Consider the following 27,870-nt stretch of genomic DNA (forward strand, 5'->3'; position numbering starts at 1 on the left):
AAACAGCACAGATGGAGGCACCCAGCGAGACATGGCAGACACAGTAAAAAAAAAAGGCACAGTAGAAACTGAATATATAAAAAATGAAAGCATAACAGTTTTGAGTAAATCACGACAATGGCATAAAATAGAAACAAAAAATAAAATCCCAAACAATAACCCCAAAAATTGGCAAAAAATATAAACATAAAATAAAATCCCATACAATGACCCCAAGAAGAGCCCCACCCTGTATACCCATCCCAACCTTTTATACCTAAATCCTGAACCTACCAACTACAAACCCCAGAACCTAATATCTACAAAAACTAACAAACCCTAGTTCATTTTAGGGGTAAGAGAGGGGGAGCAAGTCTTACCTTGGCTGAAAAATAAACTATTGTCCAGGCCGAAGGCAAAATTACCAACCCCAGCACCCAGAAGAACAGACCCGAAAGGTCGCAATATAACAAATACCTCAATATAATAGCAATGTACAGAGTGCAGTAGAATGAATAAACATAAGGCTAGTCATATCCAAGAACATAGTATTGCAATAGAGTCCAATGAAAAAAAATAACACACAAAAAACAAGCACAACTGATGAGACAGCAAGTCCAGGTCAGTCCAGAGGAGCATCACCGCCACATCCCCTGAGCTTCAGCCATGATGTAGACTCATGGGGGAAATCAAAGAAATGGGATTGACCATCAGCCACCACACGCAGACATGCAGGAAACAACATGGCATAGGAATGACCCAGATCATGGAGGCGACGTTTAACCTGAACTAATTAAGATTAGATTTTTCGACATCAACAGGAAAGGCCGGGAACACAGCCACCCGATTTCCATTGTATTCCAAAGGACCATGTAATTGTGCCAGATGAAGGATTGCATCTCTGTCTTTGAAATGCAGAATCTTGGCAATAAAAGTGTATGGAGCACCAGGAGGAAGAGCCCTGGCAGCAATACGGTGCCCCCTTACCACTGCAAATTCAGCAGTGAAATCCTCCCTGCCAAAGGTGTCCACCAGTCATTTTTCTAGAAACATCTCTGGAAGGGAACCCTCTGCCTTCTCGGGCAAACCAACAAATCGAACAATGTTTCTGTGAAGTAGGCCATCCATATCAGAGATTTTAGTGCGACAGGCCACCATCTGGGACTCCAGTGCCAGAAGCCGTACCGCAACCGGAGCAGTGACATCTTCCAAAGTAGATATGCGAATCTCGGCCTCACCAACACGCTCTTGCATTGTCTGCATATCATGACGGATGTGTGAAAGTTCCACATGGACCTTAGAAATCTTGCCAGACAGCGTTTTTCCTGAAGAGGTGATTGCCGGCATTAAGTTTTGCATAGTGATCTCAGGCTCCAAAGGAGGGTCAGGAGCAGGCAGAGAGGAGGGTTGAGAGGAGCGAGATGAAGTATCAGAAGTGCTGGATCCTAAAACACCCCCAGCCCCTGAACGGGAAAATCGTTCCAGCCACACAGTGGCCGACTGCTGGGAATTCTTCCCCATCAAATGTCACAAACTATAACAGATCAAAGGAAAGATGCAAAAATATATATGTGTAGGGCAGGAACAGTAGGGATCAGGAGTATCAAAACCCCCACTTCACCAGCTCAGAATCCAGCAGGATACAAAAGGAATTTTGAAAAACAGCTTTCCAAGCCTCTTCTTTCCTCAGATAACAGAGAGAATTGTCTCATACAGACACGCTTCTACATACTGCAACTCCATCCGGAGTCCCTACATAAAGGACAGTCCTTATTCCTCACTGTTGCTGTGACCTCATGGTGTGACAGCCTCTTTCTTTGTTATATCTCTGAGTAACTACAAGTGATTCTGAGGTGGCTATATCTTACATGCATGACTTACAGCTCAGTGACTGTGTCTATGCTGGGCATCCACACGTAGGTTGTGTCTTGAGGGCTCAGAATCAGGCCTAAAAAGTCCATTTATAGCCTCATATACCATGGGGAACCTGGTCTCGCTGTATAAATGTGAATTGGGGGGAGGTTTATTGCAGGAACATGTCTGTCAGGTTTCAGAAGATAATTAACAAATACACAAGAATAAAATTTGAGCAATAACTGAAATGAGGCCATAACAGAAAATAAATGTGAATAGGTCAATAAAGAGTCTGTATTAGGAGAAATACTATGTTTACTAATATTTAGTCTTTGGATAAATATTCTCACTTACAAACACACAGAGTAACACCTTAGTAACTCTACTTACTCAGAGCATGGAAATGGTTTCTCACCTGTGTGACTTCTCTGATGTTTAACAAGATGTGATTTCTGTGCAAAACATTTCCCACACTCAGGACATGGAAATGGCTTCTCACCTGTGTGACTTCTCTGATGTATAACAAGATATGATTTCTGTGTAAAACATTTCCCACACTCAGGACATAGAAATGGCTTCTCACCTGTGTGACTTCTCTGATGTCTAACAAGATGTGATTTCTTTGCAAAACATTTCCCACACTCAGGACATGGAAATGGCTTCTCACCTGTGTGACTTCTCTGATGTCTAACAAGATATGATTTCTGTGCAAAACATTTCCCACACTCAGGACATGGAAATGGTTTCTCACCTGTGTGACTTCTCTGATGTCTAACAAAATTTGATTTCTGTGCAAAACATTTCCCACACTCAGGACATGGAAATCGTTTCTCACCTGTGTGAATTCTCTGATGTACAACAAGGTCGGATTTATATGCAAAACATTTCCCACACTCAGAACATGGAAATGGTTTCTCACCTGTGTGACTTCTCTGATGTATAACAAGATGTGATTTAAGTGTTAAACATTTCCCACACTCAAGGCATGGAAATGGTTTCTCACCTGTGTGAATTCTCTGATGTACAACAAGGTCGGATTTATATGCAAAACATTTCCCACACTCAGAACATGGAAATGGTTTCTCACCCGTGTGACTTCTCTGATGTATAACAAGATGTGATTTGTGTGTTAAACATTTCCCACACTCAGGACATGGAAATGGCTTCTCACCTGTGTGACTTCTCTGATGTCTAACAAGTTCGGATTTATATGCAAAACATTTCCCACACTCAGAGCATGGAAATGGTTTCTCACCTGTGTGAATTCTCTGATGTATAACAAGTTCGGATTTATATGCAAAACATTTCCCACACTCAGAACATGGAAATGGTTTCTCACCCGTGTGACTTCTCTGATGTATAACAAGATTTGATTTCTGTGCAAAACATTTCCCACACTCAGGACATGGAAATGGTTTCTCACCTGTGTGACTTCTCTGATGTTTAACAAGATCTGATTTCTGTGCAACACATTTCCCACACTCAGGACATGGAAATGGTTTCTCACCTGTGTGAATTCTCTGATGTCTAACAAGTTCGGATTTATATGCAAAACATTTCCCACACTCAGAACATGGAAATGGCTTCTCACCCGTGTGACATCTCTGATGTACAACAAGATCTGATTTCTGTGCAAAACATTTCCCACACTCAGGACATGGAAATGGTTTCTCACCTGTGTGACATCTCTCATGTATAATAAGAGCTGATTTCTGTCTAAAACATTTCCCACACTCAGGACATGGAAATGGCCCATCACCTGCATTAACTGGCTGATGGGTAATAAGGTTTGTGTTCTGTGTAAAACATTTGGCATCTATAGAAGGAAATATTTTATCTACTGTACAAGATGTAACAGTTGCACCAATATCTGAGTTATCAGGAGAACATTCCCCGTGATCAGAGGTAGCAGGTGATATATCTGCACTGTGAGGTACTGGATGTATAATTGGGGTAACTGGGTTTCCTCCTGTAGAATCTCGGGTGATGTCATCATCATCAATTTCAAAATTTTGAGTAAAACTGAGATGATCCTCTGAGACATTCCGACTGTTACACCCATCTGCTGGGAATAAAAAACATATACAGAAACATGAATGTCTGCTTACAAGTTTCATTATACATATAAAGATTTTGGTGAAATGTCCCCAATTTGTAATAAAATGGGCAGATGTAAAGTAACATATACATCATTAACTAGCACCAAAATATACTGATATCGATATATACTCATGTGCCAGAAAACTGAGACAGCCTCTTCCATTCCTAGTACATCCCACCCCATCCTGCATGACATGGTATCTTCCTCAGAGAAAATACAACATCTAGGTAGACATCTTAACATCCATTGTATAATTTACAGTAAAGATGGCAGCAAATAACGATATAAGTGACTTTAGTGAGTATTAATAGTAAGTCCTTTCACATAAGGACATGATGTAAGGGGAGATGATGGCTCCTGATGTATGAGATACACCAGTATGGGGAGGAAACTGGTCAGATCTCTGGGCTGGTAACACACATTGAGTGAAATGATGTGAGGAGGAGAGCAGGAGTATAATAGGGGCTGATGGCTCCTAATGTATGAGATACACCAGAGAGTGTGGGGAGGAGACTGGTCAGGTCTCTGGGCTGGTAACACACATTGACATGATGTGAGGAGGAGAGCAGGAGTATAAGAGGGGCTGATGGCTCCTGATGTATGAGATACACCAGAGAGTGTGGGGAGGAGACTGGCCAGATCTCTGGGCTGGTAACATACAGTGACATGATGTGAGGGGGAGAGCAGGAGTATAATAGGAGCTGATGGCTCCTGATGTATGAGATACACCAGAGAGTGTGGGGAGGAGACTGGTCAGATCTCTGGGCTGGTAACACACATTGACATGATGTGAGGAGAGCAGGAGTATAATAGGGGCTGATGGCTCCTGATGTATGAGATACACCAGAGAGTGTGGGGAGGAGACTGGTCAGATCTCTGGGCTGGTAACACAGTGACATAATATGAGGGAGAAAATTGGAGTATAATAGGGGCTGATGGCTGCTGACTCACCCACTGGGCAGATACATTTCCCTCATTAGTTTGTACTGACAGAGGAGAGTGTAGGATGAAAGATTGCTGTAGTGACTAAGCAAGGAGAATATGTGACTCTTTTCTGTAAAAAGTATTTATTACTCACCTTTGCTTACATCTATAGGGATTTCCTCCTCTTTACACTGCTGATCACCTCTCACATACGTCTCTTCTTTTCCCTCTATATTTTCTGTATTTATAAAAGTCATATACATCTCTTCTTCTCCCTCTGTGTCTTCTGTCTTCATATGAGTCACATACGTCTCTTCTTCTCCCTCTATATCTTCTGCCTTTATATCAGTCACATACGTCTCTTCTTCTCCCTCTATATCTTCTGCCTTTATATCAGTCACATACGTCTCTTCTTCTCCCTCTATATCTTCTGCCTTCATATCAGTCTCCTCTGTACAGTCCGGTGAATAAAGAGGATGGGGACATCTCTCTGGGGTATTTCTGTTACTGGGTCCATCTGTAGGAGACACACAGTGACTGAGTACATTGTATATATGTGATTATCAGGTGATGTGTATATAGGGGGCCCCCATACCTGCTCTTCCCTGTACAATAAATGACAGTCTCCTCTTACCCAGTGATGTGAGAGGTTGGTGATTCTCCATCATCACATCCTTGTACTGACCCTTGTGCTCCTCTATATACTCCACCTCCTGCATGGAGACATAAACAGTGACATCCTGACATCTTATAGGAACCTGACACACACAATGATACAGTCATCTCCCAGACATCCCCTGGTGTTACTGTATAATGTCCCATTCCCAGCAGTCACCACCCAGACACATCCCCTGGTGTTACTGTATAATGTCCCATTCCCAGCAGTCACCTCTCCAGTCATCACCCAGACACATCCCCCGGTGTTACTGTATAATGTCCCATTCCCAGCAGTCACCTCTCCAGTCATCACCCAGACACATCCCCCGGTGTTACTGTATAATGTCCCATTCCCAGCAGTCACCTCTCCAGTCATCACCCAGACACATCCCCCGGTGTTACTGTATAATGTCCCATTCCCAGCAGTCACCTATTCAGTCATCACCCAGACACATCCCCTGGTGTTACTGTATAATGTCACATTCCCAGCAGTCATCTCTCCAGTCAGCAGCTGAATTATCTTGTTGATGAGTTCCAGGATCTTCTGATCATTATGTCTCTCATGTATCAGTGAGTGATGTGGAGGCACGGTGATGGGGCTCTGGGTCCTGCTCAGTTCTCCTGAGACATTGGGACCCAGATTCCCTCACTTTCCCAGTCATGTCCCTGTATATTAATTATATATAGATATAAGCGATGTCACTGTGACACCCCCAGATCCTCTCACCTCCCCAGTCATGTCCCTGTATTATTACTATAGATATAAATGATGTCACTGTGACAGTCCCAGATCCCCTCACCTCCCCAGTCATGTCCCTGTATTATTACTATAGATATAAGTGATGTCACTGTGACACCTGCAGACCATTTCACCTCCCCAGTCAGCACGTAAATGATCTCCAGGGTGAGATGTAAGACACTCAGTCTTTTGACTCCCGTCATTGCCCATCCTCAGTGAATCAGTGAGAATACAGAGCTTGTGATGTGTACTAAAGACTCTGGACCTCATTCAGAGTCGGTCGTTGTGGCCGCACGGCCGTACGCCACCGATGTTCGCTAAACTGCGCATACGTAAAGTTCGCAATGCGCGTGCGCAAACTAGCTGCTACGATCAGAAATTTCTCTCTCCTTGAACACAGCCAGGTCGGTAGTTTGAGTGACTGGATGAGGCGTTTGTGGGTGGTAACAGGGGAAGGTGCTTGAAAACGGGGGAGTGGAGATCCGAACGCAGGCGTGCCTCATTATGCGAACGGCGTTTAATGGGAGTGCATAATTACAAAGTAGTGTCATGGCACACGTGACATGGGTGGTTTTGTACACTGACCTGATCGTAGTGCTTAAGAGAGGGTATGGTCAACCTTTAGCTCTACGACCAGTTCCGATGGTCTCGATTAATCCTTATATGCCCGGAGATGACGTGTAATGCATACGAGAAGGGGGCGTATTTTTTGTCTTACGGCCGCATCCTCCCCTTGGTCGGCCAGCTAATGATCCGATCTTAAGGTCGCAACTTGCGAGTGCATCATTTGCATATCCGGCCCCTTTTCCCTTACGACCGTGCGGCCGCAACAACCGACTCTGAATGAGGTCCTCTGTTTATTATTATTATACAGGGGGAGCTGTCTGCAATGTCCTGTTGTTGTTTTTGTTATTATTATTACTACTACTACTACAGGACACCGCAGGCTGATCCTACTGTATATTAATAATAATAATAATAATAATAATAATACCAGGACACCACAGGCTGATCCTACTGTATAATAATAATACCAGGACACCACAGGATGATCCTACTGTATAATAATAATAATAATAATAATAATACCAGGACACCACAGGCTGATCCTACTGCATGATAATAATAATAATACCAGGACACCACAGGCTGATCCTACTGCATGATAATAATAATAATACCAGGACACCACAGGCTGATCCTACTGCATAATAATAATAATAATAATACCAGGACACCACAGGCTGATCATACTGCATAATAATAATAATACTAGGACACCACAAGCTGATCCTACTGTATAATAATAATAATACCAGGACACCACAGGCTGATCCTACTGTATAATAATAATAATACCAGGACACCACAGGCTGATCCTACTGCATAATAATAATAATACCAGGACACCACAGGCTGATCCTACTGTATAATAATAATAATAATACCAGGACACCACAGGCTGATCCTACTGTATAATAATAATAATACCAGGACACCACAGGCTGATCCTACTGTATAATAATAATACCAGGACACCACAGGCTGATCCTACTGTATAATAATACCAGGACACCACAGGCTGCTCCCCCTGTATAATAACAATAAGAAATAACAACACCAGGCTGATCCTCCTATATTATAAGGGCACAGTGGTGTGTATACATAGGCACAGTGGTGTATATATATATATATATATATATATAATATATAATGGTACAGTGGTGTATATACATAGGCACAGTGGTGTATATATATATATAATATAAGGGCACAGTGGTGTATATACATGGGCACAGTGGTGTATATATATAATATAAGGGCACAGTGGTGTGTATACATAGGCACAGTGGTGTATATATATATATATATATATATATAATATAAGGGCACAGTGGTGTATATACATAGGCACAGTGGTGTATATAAATAGGCACAGTGGTGTATATATATATATATATATAATATAAGGGCACAGTGGTGTATATACATAGGCACAGTTGTGCCCTTATATTAAGGCTGCATCTAAAAAAAACAGATTTCTCCATACAGAATTCTGGAGGGGGGGGGACATGGCGTTTAAGGGGTTACACCTCAAAAGCTATTAGAGGTACGGAGCTGAAATTTGGCATGGCCGGGTAGAACTGTCACTGGGTGCTGCATGCCAAATTTCAGGGCATAAACATAAAAGATGAGGACATGGCAGTAATCTAAATCTCCAACTGTCACTTTTTTCTGACATTGTCAGTTAGGAACCCTTTTCTGCTGTAGTCTATGGGGGATATTTGGGAGGCAAAACTCAGGGTAGGGGGTGGAATTTAGACTTGGGGTTTATTTCATTAGGTAGCTATTGTGCCAGGGTACGTGCTTTTGGGGTTCAGGTAAATTAGAAAGTTACAGTTTTTAAACTATTACCTCAAGAATGTGCCATTGTAGAGATAGGACTTTTCAACTTGTTGCGCAGCCGCAGCAGGGGGTGTATGTACTGTGGCTTCATTGGGAGCACAAACATGGCTGCCTTTAGTTATTAGGCAGCCACACATAGAACAGTGAATGCGAAATACACGCTGCTACGGGCAATGAGGAAATCAGGGAGGACTATGCATGAGGTGCTGACCCAGAGGCGCAGAAGCTGGAGCATGTGCACCTCCGATCTCCTCCCCCAGCACTGGCAGCACCTCCGATCCTTCCCCAGCACTGGCAGCACCTCTGATCCTCCCCCAGCACTGGCAGCACCTCTGATCCTCCCCCAGCACTGGCGGCACCTCCGATCTCCTCCCCCAGCACTGGCGGCACCTCCGATCTCCTCCCCAGCACTGGCAGCACCTCCGATCTCCTCCCCCAGCACTGGCGGCACCTCCAATCTCCTCCCCCAGCACTGGCGGCACCTCCGATCCTCCCCCAGCACTGGCAGCACCTCCGATCTCCCCAGCACTGGCGGCACCTCCTATCTCCTCCCCAGCACTGGTGGCACCTCTGATCTCCTCCCCCAGCACTGGCGGCACCTCCGATCTCCTCCCCCAGCACTGGCGGGACCTCCGATCTCCTTCCCCAGCACTGGCGGGACCTCCGATCTCCTCCCCCAGCACTGGCAGCACCTCCGATCTCCTCCCCCAGCACTGGCAGCACCTCCGATCCTCCCCCAGCACTGGCAGCACCTCCGATCTCCTCCCCCAGCACTGGCAGCACCTCCGATCCTCCCCCAGCACTGGCAGCACCTCCGATCTCCTCCCCAGCACTGGCGGCACCTCCGATCTCCTCCCCCAGCACTGGCGGCTCCTCCGATCTCCTCCCCAGCACTGGCGGCACCTCCGATCTCCTCCCCAGCACTGGCGGCACCTCTGATCTCCTCCCCAGCACTGGCGGCACCTCCGATCTCCTCCCCCAGCACTGGCGGCACCTCCGATCCTCCCCCAGCACTGGCGGCACCTCCGATCTCCTCCCCAGCACTGGCGGCACCTCCTATCTCCTCCCCAGCACTGGCGGCACCTCCGATCTCCTCCCCAGCACTGGCGGCACCTCCGATCTCCTCCCCAGCACTGGCGGCACCTCCGATCTCCTCCCCCAGCACTGGCGGCACCTCTGATCCTCCCCCAGCACTGGCGGCACCTCTGATCCTCCCCCAGCACTGGCGGCACCTCCGATCTCCTCCCCCAGCACTGGCGGCACCTCCGATCTCCTCCCCCAGCACTGGCGGCACCTCTGATCCTCCCCCAGCACTGGCGGCACCTCCGATCTCCTCCCCCAGCACTGGCGGCACCTCCGATCTCCTCCCCCAGCACTGGCGGCACCTCCAATCTCCTCCCCCAGCACTGGCGGCACCTCCGATCTCCTCCCCCAGCACTGGCGGCACCTCCGATCTCCTCCCCCAGCACTGGCGGCACCTCCGATCTCCTCCCCCAGCACTGGCGGCACCTCCGATCTCCTCCCCAGCACTGGCAGCACCTACACAATCAACCTCCCATTCCAAATGGTACCTCCGATTTCCCCTCCCCCCGTACAGGCACTGGCAGCACCTGCACCCCGGACAAGAAGTGCAAGCAGTATCTCCGATCCTCCCCACAGTCCATGTGGCACCTGCATCTCGGCTACAAGCAGTAGAAGCCGGTGTCAGGGGAGCTGTGTGCCGTGGAGCCCTCTCCCCAGTCACCACCGTCTGCACTCTCCCTGCAGCTGATGGTGGAAGCCCTGCCCCCTTGCTGTCATAATGCCGCAATTCGCCAGTGTATCGGCAGGGGGAGGGCCTAAAGCCGTGGAGTGCCTGCCCCTATTTGAAGCCTGTCCTGCTGCAGTACATAGAGGTGGGTAGGAAATTGTGCATGAACGCTCTGTCTCTCCTCCATACTCCTGCCAGCACCCCCCCTCTACTCTGTGCCCCTGCCCCCACTACCTCCTGTATCCCCCTGCACCCCTCTGTTCTGTGACCCTGCTCCCACTACCCTCTATACCCCTGCACCCCCCTTCTCCTCTGTGCCCCTGCCTCCTCTATGCCCCTCATCTGTGCTCCTACTGCCTCCTCTATACCCCTGCACACCCTCTCCTGTGCTCCTGCCCCCACAACCCTCTACAACCCCTCTCCTCTGTGCTCCTACTGCCTCCTCTATACCCCTGCACACCCTCTCCTCTGTGCTCCTGCCCCCACAACCCTCTACAACCCCTCTCCTCTGTGCCCCTACTGCCTCCTCTATACCCCTGCACACCCTCTCCTCTGTGCTCATGCCCCCACAACCCTCTACAACCCCTCTCCTCTGTGCCCCTACTGCCTCCTCTATACCCATGCACCCCCTCTCCTCTGTGTTCCTGCCCCACAACCCTCTACAACCCCTCTCCTCTGTGCACATACTGCCTCCTCTATACCCCTGCACCCCCTCTCCTGTGCTCCTGCCCCCACAACCCCTCTCCTTTGTGCCCCTACTACCTCCTCTACACCCCTGCACCCCCTCTCCTCTGTGCCCCTACTGCCTCCTCTACACCCCTGCACCCCCTCTCCTCTGTGCCCCTACTGCCTCCTCTATACCCCTGCACGCCCTCTCCTCTGTGCTCCTGCCCCCACAACCCTCTACAACCCCTCTCCTCTGTGCCCCTACTGCCTCCTCTATACCCCTGCACCCCCTCTCCTCTGTGCCACTACTGCCTCCTCTATACCCCTGCACACCCTCTCCTCTGTGCTCCTGCCCCCACAACCCTCTACACCCCCTCTCCTCTGTGCCCCTACTGCCTCCTCTACACCCCTGCACCCCCTCTGCTGTGCCCCTACACCCCTGCAGCCCCTCTCCTCTGTGCCCCTACTGTCTCCTCTACACCTCTGCACCCCCTCTCCTCTGTGCCCCTGCCTCCTCTACACCCCTGCACCCCCTCTCCTCTGTGCCCCTACTGCCTCCTCTATACCCCTGCACATCCTCTCCTGTGCTCCTGCCCCCACAACCCTCTATACCCAGCACCCCCTCTCCTCTGTGCCCCTACCCCCACTACCTCCTGTATCCTCCTGCACCCCACTCTGCTCTGTGCCCCTACTGCCTCCTCTATACCCCTGCACCCCCTCTCCTCTGTGCTCCTGCCCCCACAACCCTCTATACACCAGCACCCCCTCTCCTCAGTGCCCCTACCCCCACTACCTCCTGTATCCTCTCGCACCCCACTCTGCTCTGTGCCTCTGCTCCCACTACCCTCTATACCCCTGCACTCCCCTCTCCCCTGTCACCTCTATGGCCCCGTCTTCTGTGTCCCTGCCCCTACCACCTCCTCTATACCCCTGTGCCCGTTTCCTCTGTGTCAATGCTCCCCTCTCTGTGCCAATGCCCCCCCTGCACCCCTTCTCCTTTTTGCCCCACCACCTCTATGGGCCACCTTTCCTGTGCCCCTGCTCCCACTACCCCCTCAATACACCAGCACCCCCCTCTCTTCTGTGCCCAAGCTACCACTACCCCCTTTACTACACCCCTCTCAACTGTGCCCTTCCCCCATTAGCTCCTCTATACCCCTACACACCCTCTCCTCTGTGCCCCTTCCCCCATTACCCCCTCTATGCCCCTGCTCCCACTTATATACCACAGCACCTCCCTCTCCTCTGTGCTCGTGCCTCATCTATGGCACCTTCTCTGTGCCTTTGCCCCAACTACTGCCTTTTTACATCAGCACCCCCTCTCTTCTGTGCCCGTCCCCACAACCCTCTATACCCCTGCACCCCCCATCATCTCTGTGCTCCTGCCCCCACAACCCTCTATGCCTCTGAATCCTCAATGCCTCCTCTCCTCTGTATCCCCCTCAGTTCCGTGCCACTACTCCAACTAACCCTTCTATACCCCTGCACACCCCTCTCCTCTCTGTTCTTGTTACCTCTATGGCCCCCTGTCATCTGTGCCCCTGCCCCCACTATACCCCTGCACCACCCTTCTCCTCTGTGCCCCTGCCTCATCTATGCCCCTCCTCTGTGCTCCTACTGCCTCCTCTATACCCTTGTACATCCTCTCCTCTGTGCTCCTTCCCCCACAACCCTCCCCTGCACCCCCTCTCCTCTGTGCCCCTACTGCCTCCTCTACACCCCTGCACCCCCTCTTCTCTGTGCCCCTACTGCCTCCTCTACACCCCCTCTCCTGTGCCCCTACTGCCTCCTCTACACCCCTGCACCCCCTCTCCTCTGTGCCCCTACTGCCTCCTCTACACCCCTATACCCCCTCTCCTCTGTGCTCCTGCCCCCACAACCCTCCTCTACACCCCTGCACACCCTCTCCTCTGTGCTCCTGCCCCCACAACCATCTACACCCCTGCACACCCTCTCCTCTGTGCCCCTACTGCATTCTCTACACCCCTGCACCCCCTCTCCTCTGTGCCCCTACTGCCTCCTCTACACCCCCTCTCCTCTGTGCCCCTACTGCCTCCTCTACACCCCTGCACCCCCTCTCCTCTGTGCCCCTACTGCCTCCTCTACACCCCCTCTCCTCTGTGCCCCTACTGCCTCCTCTACACCCCGGCTCCTCTGTGCCCCTACTGCCTCCTCTACACCCCCTCCCCTCTGTGCCCCTACTGCCTTCTCTACACCCCTGCACCCCCTCTCCTCTGTGCCCCTACTGTCTCCTCTACACCCCTGCACCCCCTCTCCTGTGCCTACTGTCTCCTCTACACCCCTGCACCCCCTCTCCTCTGTGCCCCTACTGTCTCCTCTACACCCCTGCACCCCCTCTCCTCTGTGCTCCTGCCCCCACAACCCTCTATACACCAGCACCCCCTCTCCTCTGTGCCCCTACCCCCACTACCTCCTGTATCCTCCTGCACCCCACTCTGCTCTGTGCCCCTACTGCCTCCTCTATACCCCTGCACCCCCTCTCCTCTGTGCTCCTGCCCCCACAACCATCTATACACCAGCACCCCCTCTCCTCTGTGCCCCTACTGCCTCTACACCCCTGCACCCCACTCTGCTCTGTGCCCCTACTGCCTCCTCTATACCCCTGCACCCCCTCTCCTCTGTGCCCCTACCCCCACTACCTCCTGTATCCTCACGCACCCCACTCTGCTCTGTGCCTCTGCTCCCACTACCCTCTATACTCCAGCACTCCACTCTCCCCTGCCACTGCACCCACTACCCCCTCTATATCCCTGCACCTATCCTTTGCCCGTGCACCTCTCCTCTGTACCCCTGTTCCCACTACCTCTTCTTTACCACCGCACCCCCCTCCCCTCTATACCCCTACACTCCCTCTCCTCTGCCCCTGCTCCCCTCTCTATACTCCTGCACCCAACTCGCATCTGTGCCCCTGCCCCCACTATACCCCTGCACCCCCCTCTCTTCTGTGCCACTGCTCCCATTAGCTCCTCTATACCCCTGCAAACCCCCTCCATGGCTCGCAACGTCATTGCCTCGCCCCCTAGTCATCGCCCCTATAAGCCAGCAGTATGGCAGTCAGACGGCCGGGAGGGATCCTGAAGAAAGAAGATGCCAAAAGTCCTAGTGGGCGGTGGCCATGTAAAAGAGCTGACACAGGCTGCCGCCCATTAGGCGAAGACACCGAAGCCCTGGCGGGTTGGCGCCCACCAGGTGAAGAAGCCAAAGCCCTGTCAGGTTGGCGCCCGCCAGGCAAAGATGCCGAAGTCCTGGGGCGGCGGCCTTTAAGCTATTTTTCATGGCCGCCACCCTCCAGGTAATGCTGCGGTTGGGGGGCCCGGTGAAAGGGCTCCCCTGGCTGTAGCATTAGTGCGCCGCTAGAAAAAGCCCGATGCTGGTTCTGGAAAATACAAGGGAACCCTACTAATTTTTCCCCCTGTATTTCCAAAACCAGGACCAGATCAGAGCGAAGTGCTGGTTGTTCAAAGTACAGGGGACTCCTACGTCGTTTGTTCCTCATATTTTGGCAACTAGGGCTGGTTCTGACTAGACCGATGCTGGTTGTGCTTAAGTACAGGGGACCCCAATATCATTTGTCCCTGTATTCAAGCACAACCAGGACTGGCCGATAAAAGCCTGATGCTGGTTGTGCTTTGGGGGCACAGGGCACCTTTTTTTATTTTACACATTCAATTTTTAACAGATGCATAGATGGATCTCACTGCTGCGTTCGTGCATCTGTGACTTATTGATTTTATTTTCTCAGGTGCATGCGCAGTACCGGTGAGCCTTCTGTCACCCACTGATGCCCCCTTTGCACTGCTGCCACTGCTCTGCACCACCACTGCTGCCACTAACCCGCATGCCTACAGCCTGCCCCTGCAGCCGTCTCGCACTCTGCACCTCCCAAACAACCTGTGTGCTGGCCCCTCTTCCACCTGCGCTAGTGTACCATTTTGTTTCCCTTCTCCCCTGCAGGTGGTCGGTTTGCACCTCCAAACCCTGATAGTTAATGAATTTTAAAAAAGCTATGAAATTCCATAGACAAAAAAACCTTACGGTTTCACATGTCAAATTAAGGCTTCTTAGACATGATCTGAAATTTTACAAAACCTACAGATTTTGTGCCCCTACAACCAAAAAAATGCAATGAAATTACAATCATTAAGGCTGACGCCTTAATGGACGTTGTCCTTACGCAATACAGATATGGTATGCCATCACACCCTGTGGTTAACTGCAGATTCAGCACTCTCACAAAATGGTGGAGCTGCTAATTCACAGAACTGTGTGCTCATTGGAATACACACATGCAGTCTATGCAACTGAGTTCTGAGCAGTTATGTGGCTCCCACATCCCACTCAGTGCCCACAATCTTCCCATTCATTTACCACAACAATCCCACTGGGTTCCTACATCCTTGTCACTCCATACATCCATCTCATTTACTATTATTAATAGGATACCACGGGGCACTCCCCCACTTAATAAAAACAACAGGACACCAAAGACTGCTCCCCCTGTATACTAATGCTACTACTACTAATAATACATATTTTCATTATCAGGGCAAGCAACCTATGGTGTCCTGTTATTGTTGTTATGCAGGTAGAGTGGACTGTGGTGTCCTGGTATTATTATTATTAAAATAATAATAATACTAATAATAATGACAACACAGGCTGCTTCCCCTGATAATAACAATAGTAATATTACTATTACTAATAATACCAGGGCACCACAGGGCATGCCCACCTGCCTAATATTACTAATAATAACAGAACACCAGAGACTGCTCCCCCTGTAAACTACTACTACTACTAATAATAATATGAGATATGGTAAGAACTTATCTCTATTTCTACGAAGCCCATAGGGTTCCACAGGATACCTTGGGGTATAGGTGATGATGTCAGGCATCATAGAGTTAAAGTTTTCAGCCTCCCAGGATGCACTGGGGTCCCTCTCCTATACCCCGCCCACGAGCCTCAGGCACTCGGTTACGTCACAAGCCATAGGCCGTAAGAGGAGAAAAGAGAGAGAAGAAAGTCTGGAACACACAAGAAATCACATTCTCACCAGAAGTAGACTGAAAAACCAGTGACCAGAGTAAAGCCCAACTGCAGTACAGGTGCGACAGGGCGGGAGTCCTGTGGAACCCTATGGACTTCGTAGAAATAGAGAAAACAAGGGTAAGTTCTTACCATATCTCTTATTTTCTACTGCAGGGTCCATAGGGTATCCACAGGATACCTTGGGGATGTCCCAAAGCAGTATCCTTTAAGGGTGAGGACGCTCTTGTGCTGAAAGGAGAATCCGACACCCAAAGGAAGCATCCTGAGAGGCGAAGGTAACAAATGCATAATATAGCGTTCCCGCTAGGCTGTTTTAGCGGGGCGCGGCGCCCTGCCATCCTTCTGGAGGGCAAAAAGCACCCTGCCCTCCAGGAGGAGAGCAAAAAGCGCCCTGCCCTAACAGCCTGCGGGAGCCATTCTCACCCGCGGGATGCAGGGTCCCGCGGGTGGACAAACATGCGGTGACCCGGTCACCGCCAGAGAATAGACGCCTGGCGCATGCGCCCGGCATCTATTCTCCCTTTCTGCAGCGCTTGGGGGCTGCCCGGCATGTCCGTAAGCGCCGGGCACGTCCCCAAGTATGACAAAAAGGGGACGCGTCTTATAGACACGCCCTTTTCATAACCAGCCCCCTTTTCGGACACGCGCGCCGAAGGCGAGCGCACAAGATTGCCCTCTCTAGCTCCGGCGCCCTGTCTGCCGCCGGAGCTAGAGGGAACACTATAATACCTTACGAAAGTATGGACAGATGACCATGTGGCTGCCTTACACAGCTGAACCGCTGAGGCACCACGTCGAGCTGCCCACGAAGGACCCACAGACCTAGTGGAATGAGCCCTAACTGAAGATGGAACAGGAAGGCCTTCATGAACATAAGCTTCAGAAATAACCATGCAAATCCATCCTGCCAACGTTTGCTTAGTGGCAGGCCAACCCTTCTTCCGGAAGCCATAAAGGACAAACAAAGAGTCCGACTTCCTAAAAGTAGCGGTGCAGTCAACATAAATTTTTAAGGCCCGCACCTCATCCAAAGTGGCCTCACCAACCGATAGGTCAGGTGAATTAAATGCCGGCACAATCATTTCCTCGTTGATGTGGAAACTAGACCACCTTTGGAAGAAACCCAAAAGCGAAGCACAGCCGTTTCTATGAAAAATGAGAAATGGAGGCCGACATGAGAGAGCCCCCAATTCTGAGACCCTTCCAGCCGAAGCAATGGCCAGAAGGAATACAGTCTTAAATGTAAGCCATTTCAAATCCACTGAGTCCAGTGGTTAAAATGGTGGTCCTTGGAGGTCTTCAGTGTGTCTCTATGTACAATACCCCTGCAAGTTGGGGAAATCAAGTTGTTTGCGTTTAGGAAGCTTCTATGTTGTGTAAGAGCTTAGAAGGTGCTAAGACTTAGGAAGCCCAAACTGGTTTAGTCATAGACATGCGAAAGGATGAATGCCCTTGAAATTTGCATTATATTTACCTTTTACGAGACAGTATATGGTAACTCAATTTATGTTTTAGGAAGCCAACTGATTTTGGGTGGTGAAGAGGAAATTAGGTTAGTATCTTTAAAATGTAAGATGTGTTTATTTATTTATATTTATATTTGTGAGCTAGCATGATTGGCTAGAAGGAACCCAGGGCGGAACTTACCCCTCTGTGATATTGTGTGTAAGAATGATATAAAAAGAGGGCCTGTATGCTGATTATTCCCCTTCAACTTGAAGGAAAGTCGTTTTTAAGACTTTGAGCAATAAACATCTTGCCTGACTTCAACTGCCTCAATGTTGCGACCAACCGAATTGAGCCAAACGCTATTCCGTTCTCCGGCTGTTCTGGGTAAGAGCTCAGTGTCTTCAAGTTCAAGCCCTCTGCCAGCTACCGTGCAGACCTGGTCCATTGCGAGGGATCAGGAGGAATCAGCCAACACCAATCAGTGGGTGTGGCTGCAGCTAGTCAAACGCATACGCAGCAGAAGCGGTTCCAGGTGCCGAGGTAGGAGCCTGACTGTACGTAAAAAGCGGTTCCAAGTGCCACTGAAAGGAGCTTGGTGGTGGCAGCTTCAGTAAACGCCCACGGTGCAGTGGGTGGAGTCAGTGACAGGCGGTCACTGACGGTGAGTGGGAGTCCGAAAGCGCTAACCAGTGACCAGGGCTGGCCTAGACGAAAGGCGTCCGGACACATTTGGTGGCATAGCGGTGGGATAATCCCAGGCGGCTTTTCGGTCACCCAACGAGAGAAGCCGAGTAACTCAGGAGAGGAGTAACTGCAGTTCAGGAGAACGTGCAGGATGGCTGATTACAGCGGAACGTCTAAGAATTATCTTGAGATGGTGTGCCAGGAAAAGGGCATTCCACTCCCCTATAACGCAAACGCAAGCAACATGAGGAAGGCGCTCAGGGGCTGGGAGGAGTCGAACCATATGGAGATGGGAGATGCTGCAGACGGCAGCACCCACGAGAACGACCCTCAGGACCGGGTGAGATCCCCAAGTCCCGCCCCCTCGCAGAGCAGTGACCTTTCCCAGCATTCCCCAGCATGGCAGGGATCCCAATGAATGGATACCCTAGTGGATCGGCTAGCAGAATTGGGAGAAAGGGCAACGGAGCAGGAACGTATGCTCATCATTCGGATGTGGCATGACGAGTGGGCACCACTGTCTGTGGTACCCCGAGCACCGTTGCACACTGCTGTACCAGGATCAGATCGTATACAGTTTGCAGACAGCAATGGGGACATTGATGGACATTTGCAAGTATTTGAAAGGACTTGTAAACTACATGATTTACCCAAGCAGGAGTGGGTCAGACACCTAGTGCCCACACTGCACGGAGAGGCCCTGGAGGCCTATCGAGGAGTGGCCACCGAGGACTGCGGTGACAATGAGAAAGTCGTAAGGGCCCTCCTACAGCGATACTTTGTCACTCCTGAGTCCTACAGGAAAAAGTTCCGGGACTTGCCCAAGAACCCTACCAGCACCCATGAGCAGTTCGCCACCCAGCTGAGGCAGTACGTGGTGAAGTGGGTGAAGGGATCTGGTGCCACTACCTGGGACACACTAATTGATCTGCTGTGTCAGGAGCAGTTATAGCGCAGGTGCGCCCTAGAGGTGAAGGAGTGGGTGCTAGACCGGGAGCCACCCAGCTTGAAGATGGCGGCCCAGTTAGCAGATAAGTATGTGGCAATTCTGCCACAAGGGCAGAAGCGCCCAACTAGCAGCCGACCCCAATGGACTGTACAACCAGGGGAACACCTCTCTTCTGCTCATCACCCCCCAAAGCGGGCTTCCTCAACCCGGGTGCTCTTGACCAGCAACCGCTCTGCACTGTCCCTGCTGTGGGAAAATCAGACATCTGAGGATGAACTGTCCCACACCCAAGCACCCCAGACTTGTGCCCCAAATCCGAGTGCTGGAGCCTGGCTTGCTTGTCTAAGCCGGGGAGGTGAGCCAAAAGAGACTGATCCTACTCCAGTCAGACCAATGGAGTGTGTCGAGAATCAGGTAGACGCAACGGAGAGAGTCACCTGCATGGCCAAGGGGCCACCCCAAAATATGTGGCAGCACCTGCAGACGGTCCAAGTGCGGCCCCTGCAGGACAAGGATTAAGAGACTCTGGGGCCTCAATCACTGTTGTGAGCACCGAATTTATTGATCCTGCTGCAGTACTGTCAGATCGCACTGCCAAAGTGACCGTGGCAGGCGGAATGGAGCAAGAGGTACATGTGGCAAGAGTCTACCTGGACTGGGGAGCTGGTCCAGAGTTGAGGGATGTTGCCATCATGGATGGCCTTCCAACCGATGTGGTCCTGGGGAATGACCTTGATGGTAGAATCGTTACCCCGTTTTCTGACGCCATCGCCTGGAGTCAAGTTTCCAGATCACAGTCTACAACATCTGTACCGGAACAACTCAGCCCAGAGGAAAAGACCACAGCGGCTAGACAACTGCCGGCGCAGCCTACCACAGCATCAACCAGCCCAGAGGAAAAGATTACAGTGGCTAGATCAGCACGACTACCCAGCATGCCTTTTGTCTCTGGTATGCCTACGTTCCCTAGCAACGCAGAGGATGTTGGTTCTGGCTCGTTGGATCCTGTGGGGGTGCCCAGTGATGCCCCTGTCCCTAGTGGTTTGCCAACTCTGGCGGTGAGTATGAGTGACCACACTGACTCCCCTTTGACTGACCTCAACCAGACTGACCCTAGTGATCCCAACCCATATCCTCCTGTAGACTGTCCCTACTTAGAAGGAAGTGAGGGCCACCAACCAGGTCTGCACGGTAGCTGAAACACCTCCTGGTGAAGAGATCACTCTCCTGGATGCACGTCTTGACGGCTGAGAAAGTCTGCTTTCCAGTTGAAGACTCCTGGTATGAACACTGCCGATATGGCGGGGAGATTGCCTTCCGCCCAAGCTAGAATGTGCTACCTGAGGGGGCGACAGAGGGAAACTCTGGGGTACCACTAACAGTCTGGGGAACCCCTGTATGGGAGACGACACCAATGACTGCTGTGAAAACCCCATCTGGGGAAACGCAGGGGGCGTCGCTAGCTGGCCCACCAGGGTTGTAAGTGCCTTAGCAAAACAAGCCCAGGGAGGTTCCTGCACAGTCGCAGAGACAGCAATAGGACGTGAGAGCAGAAAACACGCCTTACATAACCCCTCAGAGTGCCCATCACCCTCCACCAATTGTACATGACATATGGTACATTTTGGGTGCATGGGAAAATCACGGTCACTGTCAGACAATAAATGTATAGTGAGGTAATAAACACCCTGCAACTCCGCACCACAAGGGCTTTAGCCGAGAAGAACTGGGATAGGTAAAATGGCTGACAGTCAGAAATAAAGTACAGGCAGCAGCGCTAGCATGAAGTCACATACAATGCAGAATAAACCCTGCACTACAGCGCTGAGCTCAACTACACAGACAGAGTCTGGTAGGAAACAGCGCCGCATACTCTGACCTTGCACTGCGGAGGAGAGGTAGGGGGACCCAGACCACGCTGCCAGCGTCTTTCAGCATCCAGCAGATCTTGCCACACTTGAAGATGGCTGCCGAGGAGCAGAGAGGAGGCGGGTCTGGGGGAGGAGCGGCTACACACAGGCACAGACCGCTGTGGAGAGGCCGTATGCAGCGGGGGGTGGCACAGGCTGCTATGCAGGGAAGGCGCGCTCCCCTGGCCTGCATTTATCCCCCAGGATGCTGGACTTACCCTGAGTTCTATAGGGCCGAAAGGACGAAGAACCCGACCCTGATTGGACCGTAGCCGATGGCAGACACGCAGACTTAGCTGCCACCAGAGTAGCCACAATTTTGTCCAGATCAGGGCCAAAGAGGACTTGTCCATTAAAGGGCAAACCTTCCAAACCCTTCTTGGAATCCGCATCCACTTTCCAAGAACGCAACTACAAGGTGCGGCGAGCTGCCACTGCTGCCGATGAGATACTGGAAGTAAGGAGACCTATATCCAAGGCTGCCTCATTAATGCATGTGGCTGAGGCTCTGAGATTACCCACTAACTCCACCTGGTCAGGTGATGAGTCAGTGTCCAGAGACGCCTCCAAGCTATCAGCCCAGCGCCCCATGGCCCTGACCATCCAGCACACGGCCATAGCCGGTCTGGACACGCCCAAGCAAGGAAATAAATGGATTTTAGACATAATTCAACTTTGCGATCCACAGGATCCTTTAAGGAGGACATGGAGGGCATGGGCAATGTAGCACTCTTCACTAGACGTGTGACATGAGAATCTACTTGTGGAAGAGTTTTCCACTTTAAGAAAAAATTATCCGCAAAAGGGTATGTCACGGCCAAACGCTTTTGAGGCTGGAAACGCTTACCCGGATACTTCCACGCCTCCTCAAGATGATCCACTAGCTGATCAGATAGAGGAAATACAGTGGCATCACCCTTAATATCCTTAAAGAAGGCATATTTTGATTTGGCCACGGGGGGATCGTCATCCTCAATAACCAAAGCCATACGGACTGCACGTATAAGGCCCGGTATATAGACCTTAGACTTGGACTCCGTCTCTTTTGTACGGAAAGGCTCCTGGTCAGAAAGGTCAAAAATGTCACCGTCATCAGACGACACATCATCCTGATCAGTCTGAGACTGCAAAGGTCACTTATGCGGCCGCAATGACGACTCCCCCTGTAACACGTCCGACAGGTGTTGCACCGCAGTGGACAGGGAACTAACCCACACAGGCTTTTGTGCTACCTGAGGGGGCGACAGAGGGAAACTCTGGGGTACCACTAACAGTCTGGGGAACCCCTGTATGGGAGACGACACCAATGACTGCTGTGAAAACCCCATCTGGGGAAACGCAGGGGGCGTCGCTAGCTGGCCCACCAGGGTTGTAAGTGCCTTAGCAAAACAAGCCCAGGGAGGTTCCTGCACAGTCGCAGAGACAGCAATAGGACGTGAGAGCAGAAAACACGCCTTACATAACCCCTCAGAGTGCCCATCACCCTCCACCAATTGTACATGACATATGGTACATTTTGGGTGCATGGGAAAATCACGGTCACTGTCAGACAATAAATGTATAGTGAGGTAATAAACACCCTGCAACACCGCACCGCAAGGGCTTTAGCCGAGAAGAACAGGGATAGGTAAAATGGCTGACAGTCAGAAATAAAGTACAGGCAGCAGCGCTAGCATGAAGTCACATACAATGCAGAATAAACCCTGCACTACAGCGCTGAGCTCAACTACACAGACAGAGTCTGGTAGGAAACAGCGCCGCATACTCTGACCTTGCACTGCGGAGGAGAGGTATGCAGGGGGGACCCAGACCACGCTGCCAGCGTCTTTCAGCATCCAGCAGATCTTGCCACACTTGAAGATGGCTGCCGAGGAGCAGAGAGGAGGCGGGTCTGGGGGAGGAGCGGCTACACACAGGCACAGACCGCTGTGGAGAGGCCGTATGCAGCGGGGGGTGGCACAGGCTGCTATGCAGGGAAGGCGCGCTCCCCTGGCCTGCATTTATCCCCCAGGATGCTGGACGTGTCCGCACCGCTGCGGCCCGCTGTCCCAGGGGGGTAGTGGAAGCGCAGGTTAGTACCTGGCTCCACGCTGCAACCAGTCCCCAGGGAGCCCCCTGCCTGGGGACTTAGGACTGTGTTCCCGGCGGGGACCCTCCGCGGGACACCGCTGCTTACCTTCTGTTCCCTGTACATCCAGCCACAGTCCAGGGAACCAAGGTCACCGCTAGCTGTGACCCCAGTTACCTACCAGACTCCCCGGATGGGTACCGGCGTTCTGGTACCAGCGGGGTGGAAGAGTGACAACATGGACGTCAGTACTGACTGTCCATGATGTACACTCAAATGTGAAACCACAGCTGCCAGGAACAACTTCAGGGGCCTAACAGACCCCCATCTGTACAGGTGCATCCGACTCCGGGCCGGGCACCCACGAAACTGAGTGTCTGAGACTCAGGGGCGAGGTATAGGAGAGGGACCCCAATGCATCCTGGGAGGCTGAAAACTTGAACTCTGTGGTGCCCGATGCCTGACGTCATCACCTATACCCCAAGGTATCCTGTGGATACCCTATGGACCCTGAAATAGAAAATAATAATAATAATGATAAATATTATTAGGGCAAGCAGCCTGTGGTGTCCTGTTATTAATATTATTATTAAGAGGGGAGTGGACTGTGGTGACCTGGTAATAATAATAATAATAATAATAATAATAATAATAATTATGATAATAAAACCAGACAGGCAGCTACACCTCTAAAACAATAATAATAATAAACCACAGGCTGCTCCTCCTGTATAACAATAATACCAGGACACCACAGAGCACTCCCCCTGCATAATATTATTATTATTAATAATAATAACAACAACAACAACAATAGGACACCAGAGACTGCTTTCCCTGTAGACTACTACTAATAATATTATAAAGGATGATCAGCCTGTGGTGTCTTGTAGTTGTTGTTATTATCATTATAATACAGGGGGAGCTGCCTATGGTTTCTTGTTATTGTTATACAGGGGGAGTGTTATTATAACAGGACCCCACAGGCTGCTCCCCCTGTATAACAATAACAGGAAACCATAGACAGTTCCCCCTGTCTTATAATGATAATAACAACAACAACAACAACAACAATAAGACACCACAGGCTGATCTCCTTGTATAATATTAAAAGTAACATTACAGCAAAGGCTGCTCCCTTGTATAATAATAATATAACTATTATTAATAAAACCACACCACAGGGCACTCCCCTTACTTAATAAGAATAACAAGAGGACACCACAGGCTGCTCCCCCTGTATAGTAGACACCACAGGCTGATCCCCCTGTATAGTAGACACCACAGGTCACTCCCCCTGTATAGTAGGACACCACAGGCGGCTCCCTCTGTATAGTAGGTAGCACAGGCCACTCCTCCTGTATAGTAGGACACCACAGGCTGATCCCTCTGTATAGTAGGTACCACAGGCCACTCCTCCTGTATAGTAGGACACCACAGGCTGATCCCACTGTATAGTAGGCACCACAGGCTGCTCCCCCTGTAAAGTAGGACACCACAGGCTGCTCCCCCTGTAAAGTAGGACACCACAGGCTGCTCCCCCTGTAAAGTAGGACACCACAGGCTGCTCCCCCTGTAAAGTAGGACACCACAGGCTGCTCCCCCTGTATATTAGGCACCACAGGCCGCTACCCCTGTATAGTAGGCACCACAGGCCGCTACCCCTGTATAGTAGGCACCACAGGCCACTCCCCCTGTATAGTAGGACACCACAGGTTGCTCCCCCTGTATAGTAGGACACCACAGGCTGCTCCCCCTTTATAGTTGGCACCACAGACTGCTTCCCCTGTCTAGTAGGACACCACAGGCGGCTCCCTCTGTATAGTAGGTACCACAGGCCACTCCTCCTGTATAGTAGGACACCACAGGCTGATCCCTCTGTATAGTAGGTACCACAGGCAACTCCTCCTGTATAGTAGGACACCACAGGCTGATCCCACTGTATAGTAGGCACCACAGGCTGATCCACCTGTATAATGGGACACCACAGGCTGCTCCCCCTGTATAGTAGGACACCACAGGCTGCTCCCCCTGTAAAGTAGGACACCACAGGCTGCTCCCCCTGTATATTAGGCACCACAGGCCGCTCCCCTGTATAGTAGGCACCACAGGCTGATCCCCCTGTATAGTAGACACCACAGGTCACTCCCCCTGTATAGTAGGACACCACAGGCGGCTCCCTCTGTATAGTAGGTAGCACAGGCCACTCCTCCTGTATAGTAGGACACCACAGGCTGATCCCTCTGTATAGTAGGTACCACAGGCCACTCCTCCTGTATAGTAGGACACCACAGGCTGATCCCCCTGTAAAGTAGGACACCACAGGCTGCTCCCCCTGTAAAGTAGGACACCACAGGCTGCTCCCCCTGTAAAGTAGGACACCACAGGCCGCTACCCCTGTATAGTAGGCACCACAGGCCACTCCCCCTGTATAGTAGGACACCACAGGTTGCTCCCCCTGTATAGTAGGACACCACAGGCTGCTCCCCCTGTATAGTTGGCACCACAGACTGCTTCCCCTGTCTAGTAGGACACCACAGGCGGCTCCCTCTGTATAGTAGGTACCACAGGCCACTCCTCCTGTATAGTAGGACACCACAGGCTGATCCCTCTGTATAGTAGGTACCACAGGCAACTCCTCCTGTATAGTAGGACACCACAGGCTGATCCCACTGTATAGTAGGCACCACAGGCTGATCCACCTGTATAATGGGACACCACAGGCTGCTCCCCCTTTATAGTAGGACACCACAGGCTGCTCCCCCTGTAAAGTAGGACACCACAGGCTGCTCCCCCTGTAAAGTAGGACACCACAGGCCGCTCCCCCTGTATAGTAGGCACCACAGGCCACTCCCCCTGTATAGTAGGACACCACAGGTTGCTCCCCCTGTATAGTAGGACACCACAGGCCGCTCCCCCTGTATAGTAGGACACCACAGGCTGCTCCCCCTGTATAGTAGGACACCACAGGCCGCTCCCCCTGTATAGTTGGCACCACAGACTGCTTCCCCTGTATAGTAGGACACCACAGGCTGCTCCCCCTGTAGGCACCACAGACTTATCCCCCTGTATAGTAGAGACCACAGACTGCTCCCCCTGTATAGTAGGACACCACAGGCTGCTCCCCCTGTATAGTAGGACACCACAGGCTGCTCCCCCTGTATAGTAGGACACCACAGGCCGCTCCCCCTGTATAGTAGACACCACAGGCCGCTCCCCCTGTATAGTAGGCACCACAGACTGCTCCCCCTGTATAGTAGGACACCACAGGCTGCTCCCCCTGTAGAGTAGGCACCACAGGCTGCTCCCCCTGTATAGTAAGACACCACAGGCTGCTCCCCCTGTATAGTAGGACACCACAGGCTGCTCCCCCTGTATAGTAGACACCACAGGCGGCTCCCTCTGTATAGAAGGACACCACAGGCTGCTCCCCCTGTATAGTAGACACCACAGGCGGCTCCCTCTGTATAGAAGGACACCACAGGCTGCTCCCCCTGTATAGTAAGCACATTACCTGCGGATGCCGGACACAGTGATGTCTCCTCTCTGCGTTGTCCAGAACAACAAATACCCGGAAAAAGCTGAGGAAACTACTTCCTGCCTGTGGAACGCAAATACCGGAAGTCAGGTGGAACGCACAGTGAGATCCTATTCTCTGTAATAACGATCTCTGACGTCAGGCGCTGGGCGGAGCCAGGGGCGGGGTTACAGGCAATGTCAGGGTGGGAGGGGCTCCGGGGCCCCCAGGAGAGATGCGGCGGCAGCTGGTGACCCCACTGTGCCCAGAGGAGCAGCTCCATTGTCACTGATAGGTGTGCCCGGTATAGGGGGGGTGATAGGTGTGCCCGGTATGGGGGGGGTGATAGGTGTGCCCGGTATGGGGGGTGTGCCCGGTATGGGGGGGTGATAGGTGTGCCCGGTATGGGGGGTGATAGGTGTGCCCGGTATGGGGGGGTGATAGGTGTGCCCTGTATGGGGGGCGATAGGTGTGCCCTGTATGGGGGGGTGATAGGTGTGCCCGGTATAGGGGGTGATAGGTGTGCCCGGTATAGGGGGTGATAGGTGTGCCCGGTATGGGGGGGTGATAGGTGTGCCCGGTATAGGGGGTGATAGGTGTGCCCGGTATAGGGGGTTGATAGGTGTGCCCGGTATGGGGGGGTGATAGGTGTGCCCTGTATGGGGGGTGATAGGTGTGCCCGGTATGGGGGGGTGATAGGTGTGCCCGGTATAGGGGGGGGAGATAGGTGTGCCCGGTATGAGGGGTGATAGGTGTGCCCAGTATAGGGGGGGTGATACGTGTGCCCGGTATAGGGGGGGTGATGGGTGTACCCGGTATAGGGGGTGATAGGTGTGCCCTGTATGGGGGGTGATAGGTGTGCCCTGTATGGGGGCGATAGGTGTGCCCTGTATGGGGGGGTGATAGGTGTGCCCGGTATAGGGGGTGATAGGTGTGCCCGGTATGGGGGGTGATAGGTGTGCCCGGTATGGGGGGGTGATAGGTGTGCCCGGTATAGGGGGTGATAGGTGTGCCCTGTATGGGGGGGTGATAGGTGTGCCCGGTATAGGGGGTGATAGGTGTGCCCGGTATAGGGGGTTGATAGGTGTGCCCGGTATGGGGGGGTGATAGGTGTGCCCTGTATGGGGGGTGATAGGTGTGCCCG

General features: G+C 51.5%; 1 protein-coding gene across 1 annotated transcript in view; it reads right to left on the reverse strand.

The window, feature by feature from the left end:
- LOC148431240 (uncharacterized) overlaps positions 1 to 26,760 on the reverse strand; it is a 157,425-nt gene extending 130,665 nt beyond the window's left edge. The window contains 5 exon segments of the mRNA XM_088466168.1: positions 2,249 to 3,185; positions 3,597 to 3,898; positions 5,013 to 5,375; positions 5,493 to 5,571; positions 26,724 to 26,760. Of these exon segments, the coding sequence (XP_088322294.1) occupies positions 2,249 to 3,185; positions 3,597 to 3,898; positions 5,013 to 5,375; positions 5,493 to 5,526 (1,636 nt within the window). The 5' untranslated portion in view covers positions 5,527 to 5,571; positions 26,724 to 26,760.
- Between the last annotated feature and the right edge of the window lie 1,110 nt (positions 26,761 to 27,870).

The sequence above is a fragment of the Taudactylus pleione genome, unplaced genomic scaffold (genome assembly GCF_031769625.1).
Source record: "Taudactylus pleione unplaced genomic scaffold, aTauple2 ptg002601l, whole genome shotgun sequence".
NCBI lineage: Eukaryota > Metazoa > Chordata > Amphibia > Anura > Myobatrachidae > Taudactylus > Taudactylus pleione.